Here is a 6770-nt window from a genome sequence, read left to right as displayed (position 1 = left end):
CGGGGCAGAGCGACGCGGCCCCGCGACAGTTGCCGGCCGCCCCGACCCCCGCTGCGGTAAGACGGGGTTACACTCGGGGACGCCGGGCGTGAGGAGACGGAGGCTCCCGGCCGCGGCGGGGGAGCGTGCGGGGCGCGCCCGCGGTCGCCGCCGAAACTTGTTCAAGTTCTGCGGCCCCGGGGCGGCGGGGAGGGGAGGCGGCGGCGGAGCCGGCGGCGGGCGCCCTCTGCTGGCCGCGGGCGGGGGGCGCCGCGGCGCGCCGCGGCGCGGGGGGAGGCGCGGCGGGCGCTGTCAGGCTTCGTCCCGGGGCTGCCGGGGCGGGGGGGGCGTCTCCGGCGGCACGGCGGCAGCCGTCGTCGGTCGGTCTGCCTGCTTTCCCTCTTCACGCCTTCATTTCGCCGGCGGAACCACGCGTGTGGTTTATTTCTACATATAATTTTATTTTGATTTGAGCTCCATTTAATTTTGGTGGCGTGTTTCAGATTTATTTTCTTGGGAGCTTCTATTAGCGTAACAGGAAAATATGCCCTGAGACCCCGTAGTCACGCGGGAAAAGGTGAAACAAAGTCAGCTTGAGCAGCCAAGCTGAATTTCTGTTTTGCCAAAGATAAATTTTGTGGAACTTTGGAAACGCTCCTTTTTTTTAATTTCTGTAAAAGAAAAAAAGTTAGCAGTACTTTGTTATCTTAAGTACTTTAAATATGCTCTGACACTTACAGAGCTTCAGAGAACCTTTGTTTCTGTTTCCACAGAAAGAACCAACATGCAAAGTGGAAGGAAACCTGAAACTGCTCTTTTAGCAAAAAAAGGATTGGCTTTCTGTCTCTTTCACATGTTTTCCTTTTGCTTCATAATGGAAGGAGCAGGATTATCTGAATCATTGAGGCAGAATTTGGGCATCATTGGCTGAAGATAAGATGAAAGAAGACCTGAAAATATGTCGATACTCTATGACTATTAATTCAGACACACCTTTCACAAACAGAGGGGAATAGTGGTTAAAAGCACTGCAGTTTCATCAAAGGGAGCTAATGGAGGCTCTGTGTTGATTTTTTTTAATTACTTTTTTTTCCTTCCCACTCCCCCGTGAATCCCAAAAGAGAAAGATGGAAAGAGTGTGTATGGAAATTGAGATAAGGCGAAGGCTGAAGGCAATAACTTCAGTTTTGGAGTCTGTTTTCCACGTGCTGTAAATTCCCTATTTCAAATATAACACATTGTTTTGAATAAATTATATCGGTTTGTGATCAGTGGAGTTTTTGTCAGCTCTGGAAGAGGAATTTGACCTGATTGAAAGCTTTTTTAAAAAGTAAATGTTTGACTCCAATTCCTTTTTTCCAGTCAAGTTTTTCAAGTTATCAAGAGATAGTGTTTCAGTCTCTTACTGTGCATTGTCAACCTGTGTTTTATATGCATATCTTAAGAGATTTTACTTTTTCCCTAAATTTAGTACTTATGCTGTAGTGTTGTGTTTGAGAAAAGTGTGAACAGACAATGCACCTGAGATTTAAGTTTTCGAGAGCCTTGTTTTTTCAGTGTTGTAGCTCAGATTACAAGTAATCTGAGTATCTGTTAGAATGCACAGTACACGCTAAGTCTTTTCTCCTAAAAATATGCCTTAAGATGTTAGGTTTTGTACTAACCGGATCAAGGTTTGATATCTGAACATTGTGTTTTGTTAGGAAATGCATGCCTGGGGCAGAGGAGCTGCCTAATGGATCATGGCTCTGATGTTCACGGGGCATACTTTATTTCTAGTATTGGTGATGTTTGCTGTCTTCACTTTTGAAGAATCTGTAAGCAATTACTCTGATTGGGTGACTTTCGTAGAAAATGTAGATCAATATGAAAAACAGCAACTTGAAGGTCTTAGTGCTGAGCAGAAGCTGAAAAAACCAGTTCTTCATCCAAGCTTGTATTTCGATGCTGAAGATGTCCAGGCACTGAGGCTGAAGGCTCATACAAGCCATTCCCATCTATTTAGAGCCATCAGAAGTGCGGTGACGGTTATGCTGTCCAACCCATTATACTACCTACCTCCACCCAAGCATGTTGATTTTGCTGCAAAGTGGAATGAGATTTATGGTAACAATCTGCCACCTCTAGCATTTTATTGTTTGCTGTGCCCTGAAGATAAAGCTGCGTTTGATTTTGCGCTAGAATATATGGATAGAATGGCTGGCTACAAAAACTGGTTGGTTGAGAATGCACCTGGAGATGAAGTGCCACTTGGTCACTCCCTAACAGGATTTGCCACTGCTTTTGACTTCTTGTATAATTCACTGGAAAATGAGAGAAGGCAAAAATACCTGGAGAAGATACGGTCTGTAAGCGAGGAAATGTATGAGTACTCAAAGGTTCGTTCCTGGGGAAAGCAGCTTCTCCATAATCACCAAGCAACCAATATGCTTGCTTTGCTTATTGGGGCTTTAGTTGCAGGGGTGGACAAAGGATCTCAGGCAAATATTTGGAAACACACTGTTGTTGATGTGATGGAGAAAACAATGTTTCTGCTCAATCATATTGTAGACGGGTCTCTGGATGAGGGAGTAGCTTATGGGAGTTACACAGCCAAGTCAGTAACCCAGTATGTTTTCCTGGCCCAGCGCCACTTTGGTATTAACAACTTGGAGAATAACTGGCTCAAAATGCACTTTTGGTTTTACTATGCCACCCTATTACCAGGCTTTCAGAGAACTGTGGGTGTAGCAGATTCTAATTACAACTGGTTTTATGGTCCTGAGAGCCAACTGGTTTTCTTGGATAAGTTTATCATGAAGAATGGAGCTGGCAACTGGCTGGCACAGCAGATTAGAAAACACAGACCCAAGGACGGGCCAATGGTGCCATCCACTGCACAGAGGTGGAGCACACTACACACTGAATTTATATGGTATGCTGCCGAAATCACTCCTCAGCCGCCTCCTGACTACGGCACTGCTAAAATGCATGTGTTTCCTAACTGGGGAGTTGTTACTTATGGGGCTGGATTGCCCAACAGTCAAACAAACACCTTTGTGTCCTTTAAGTCTGGAAAACTTGGTGGACGTGCTGTCTATGATATTGTTCACTTTCAACCGTATGCCTGGATTGATGGGTGGAGAAGTTTCAATCCAGGACATGAACATCCCGATCAGAACTCTTTCACTTTTGCTCCCAACGGACAGGTGTTTGTATCTGAGGCTCTTTATGGACCTAAACTCAGCCACCTGAACAATGTCTTGGTCTTTGCTCCATCTCCTACGAGCCAGTGCAACCAGCCTTGGGAGGGACAGCTTGGTGAGTGTGCCCAGTGGCTGAAGTGGATTGGTGATGAGGTTGGAGACTCAGCTGGAGAAATTATAACAGCCTCCCAGGCTGGAGACATGATGTTTGTGAGTGGTGAGGCAGTATCTGCTTACACATCAGCAATGAAATTGAAAAGTGTGTATCGCGTTTTGCTGCTCTTAAATTCTCAGACATTGTTAGTAGCAGACCATATTGAGAAGGAGGAAGACTCTCCTGTTAATTCTGTCAGTGCCTTTTTTCATAATCTTGACATTGATTTTAAATACATACCCTATAAATTTAAGAACAAATACAATGGAGCTATGATGGATGTGTGGGATGCCCACTACAAGATGTTTTGGTTTGATCATCATGGGAGTAGTCCTGTTGCTAGGATACAGGAGGCAGAACAGGCTGCTGAATTCAAAAAGCGATGGACTCAGTTTGTAAATGTTACCTTTCCAATGAAAAACACACTTACAAGGATTGTTTACCTTTTCTATGGCCCATATGTCAATGTTTCTAACTGCAGACTCATAGATAATGCAAAATCTGGATTTCAGATTTTGCTCGGTATCAACAACACTGAAAATACCATCTCTGTTGTGACTGAATATCAGAATTTAAAGACAAGGTTCGATTACTTGGGATTTGGTGGTTTTGCCAAAGTAGTTCATGAAAACAAAGTGACCAAGTTTGGTCTGGGTACTGAATCTGTGGAAAAACAGGTAAAAAATAATACGGTGGTTTTTCCATTTGGATTCAAAGTGAACATAATTGCAGGGTTAATTTTGGGTGTCAGTCTGGTCATACTGGCTTTTCAGTGGCGGTTTTACATATCCTTCAGTAAAATGTTGCGGTGGATCCTGATACTGGTTGTCACACTGTGGCTTATTGAATTGGTGGATGTGTGGAGCATGTGTACTCAGCCCATCTGTGCAAGATGGAGCAGTGACATGACAAGGCTAGAACATGATAAAGGCAATAAAGCCAAACAGTTAGAAGGAAACCCCGTTGTTTTGCCAGATATTATCATTACTTCACTTCCTGGTTCTGGTGCAGAAATTTTAAAACAGCTGTTTTTCAATAGCAGTGACTTCTTGTACATCAGGATACCTACACCCTATCTTGAAATTCCTGAGACTGAATTTGAAATTGATTCCTTTGTAGATCCGTGTGAATGGAAGGTTTCTGATGTCCAGAATGGCCATTTTCATCTTATCCAAGGGTGGCTCCAGTCTCTAATTCGAGGCACAAAGTTACATTTACAAAATATTCATTTATATGAAGCCAGCAGAAGTAAAATTGCTCAGCATTCTGCCATAAGCAAGGACAAAAAGAAAAGATCCAAAAAGAGAGAATCTCTGTCAGAGCAAAGAAGCAGGGTGAGAGGGAGTCAAGATAGAGATGCTGAATACATTAGGGAACTGAGAAGACACCTCATCTATTATCCTAATGCACGACCTGTGCTTAGTTTAAGTAGTGGGAGCTGGACATTAAAGCTTCCCTTCTTTCAGGAAATCCTAGGACCATCAATGAGAGCATTATATGTAGTAAGGGACCCACGGGCATGGATCTATTCAATGTTGTACAAAAATAAGCCAAGCCTTTACTCCTTGAAAAATGTTCCACAACGCTTGGCTGCAATGTTTAAAGGGGAGAATGGTAAAGGAAAATGTAGTTTAAATGAAGGCTATGCCTTTGAATATGAATCATTAAGAAAAGAACTTTCAAATTCTAATTCAAACGCTGTTTCTGTGTTGTCTTATTTATGGCTAACAAACACAGCAGCAGCACTGAGAATAAATGGGGACTTGCAGCCAACAAATTATCAGCTGGTCAAGTTTGAAGATATTGTGAACTTTCCTCAGAAGACGACTGAAACAATTTTTGCCTTTCTTGGTATTCCTCTTCCTCCTGCTAGCTTAAACCAAATATTATTTGCCACCTCCACCAATCTGTTCTATCTTCCTTACGAAGGGGAAATTTCACCAAGTAGCATTCATGCCTGGAAACAAAACATGCCCTATGAAGAGATTAGACAGATTGAAGATATCTGTTGTTCTCTAATGGACCACTTAGGATACCCAAAGTTTATAAAATAAATGCTGCCGGTCAGCAGAAGTTTGCACTAATGTTCTCTGACTCCCAGTTTGTGGATAAATATTAGAGAAGTTTGTTTATTCTTGTAAAATGTATAGTCTGCTACTTTCAAAGAGATTATTTTAAGAAAAAATAGTTGTTCTTGCCAATGTGAGGTGTTTTGTTTTGTTTTGTTTTTTAAAAAAAAAAACAACTTGTAACTACTTTTGCTGCCTTTCAAAAAAAAAGCTGTGTGAACCTTTATAGAACTACCAGCTGGGGACTCTACAGCTCAGGGGATTAGAAATAGAATATGGAGCTTTTCACCTCCAGCTCACCAGTTTGACTCCAGCCCAAGTGGTTAGTTCCTGAAAGTACTTACCATCTGATGATTGTACAATGGCTTATATGAAATTAGACTGGTTAAACTGGCCCAGTTCCCAATGGTGATAATTAGCCCCCTTGGACAGGTTTACTGATGCATTCTGTCTGTTTCTCACTGGTCACTATAGTGGTGCAAAATAAACATAAGCTGAGGTTTAAGGCTGTTCAGCATCCCTTCAGCAGGAGGAAACAGAACATTTGAGTGAATCTAGTTCCTTATTTACAGTCTCAGCAGACAGGTCCAGGACTGGAATGGACATAGATATCAAGTATCATTATAGGATATGGTTCCTTCAGCTCAGAGATGTGGCATTTATATTGGGTTTTGTGCTTTGACGAAAGAGAAGACTTCGTTCTCTGTGCCTGACAATGTGGTACCCTTTGTGAGCTTGAAGTAAACTACATGGAGAAAAAGAAATGGGATAAAAACCTAAGAAAGCAACAAGATCTTCAAAACAAGCAGTTAAATTTTGAGATTTTGTATAGTTTTGGCCTGCCTCAACCTACCTTAATTTTGAAGGTTGTTAACGTCTTGACTCCTTGCACTGCTTTATCCTGTACCTCTTGTCTAAGAGGTTCTGCAAGGATTTTCTCTTTTTGAGTGAGGCTCTTCCCTCCTTCTTTGTTGTAACACGTTTCTCTGCTGATTCTTGTGCATAATTTCACTGAGGCCAGTGCAAATATTTTATGTCATTGTCAATGGCTTATTGTTGATGTCTGTATAAAATGGCTATCTGAGATTTAGAAGATCTTAAATAAATATCCAGGTCTGTGTTGCTGAGGGATGTTTTGCTTTTCTGTGTAATGAATTTCTGAAGGACTACCATTGCTAACCTCAGGCCTTCTTTCAGAGAGGGGAGAAATCTGAAAATCGCCTGTCCCTCAGCCACTTCACATTTGAGTGATGTTTCCCTGCAGTAAACTATTTCCAAAGTTTTCTGATTTTTATCATGATTGGTGTTTCTTTAACATGGTGCTGTAAGATGATATTGGTTTGGAAACAGATAGGCTTGAAAGGATAGATGTCTCTTTGTCAC

General features: G+C 42.3%; 1 protein-coding gene across 1 annotated transcript; it reads left to right on the top strand.

Moving 5' to 3' along the window:
• The first annotated feature begins 1721 nt into the window (after positions 1-1721).
• Positions 1722-5399, top strand: DSEL (dermatan sulfate epimerase like). The gene has a single exon (XM_009820204.2). It carries the CDS (start codon positions 1722-1724, stop codon positions 5370-5372), a length of 3651 nt encoding a protein of 1216 aa, XP_009818506.1. The 3' UTR covers positions 5373-5399.
• Positions 5400-6770: the final 1371 nt, after the last annotated feature.

This window comes from Gavia stellata, chromosome 3 (assembly GCF_030936135.1).
Source record: "Gavia stellata isolate bGavSte3 chromosome 3, bGavSte3.hap2, whole genome shotgun sequence".
Classification (NCBI taxonomy): domain Eukaryota; kingdom Metazoa; phylum Chordata; class Aves; order Gaviiformes; family Gaviidae; genus Gavia; species Gavia stellata.
This window is presented reverse-complemented; position numbering and strand designations above follow the sequence as displayed.

Excerpts from the sequence above, each read along its gene's own strand:
- DSEL (XM_009820204.2), top strand. The coding sequence starts at position 1,722 with ATGGCTCTGATGTTCACGGGGCATACTTTATTTCTAGTATTGGTGATG.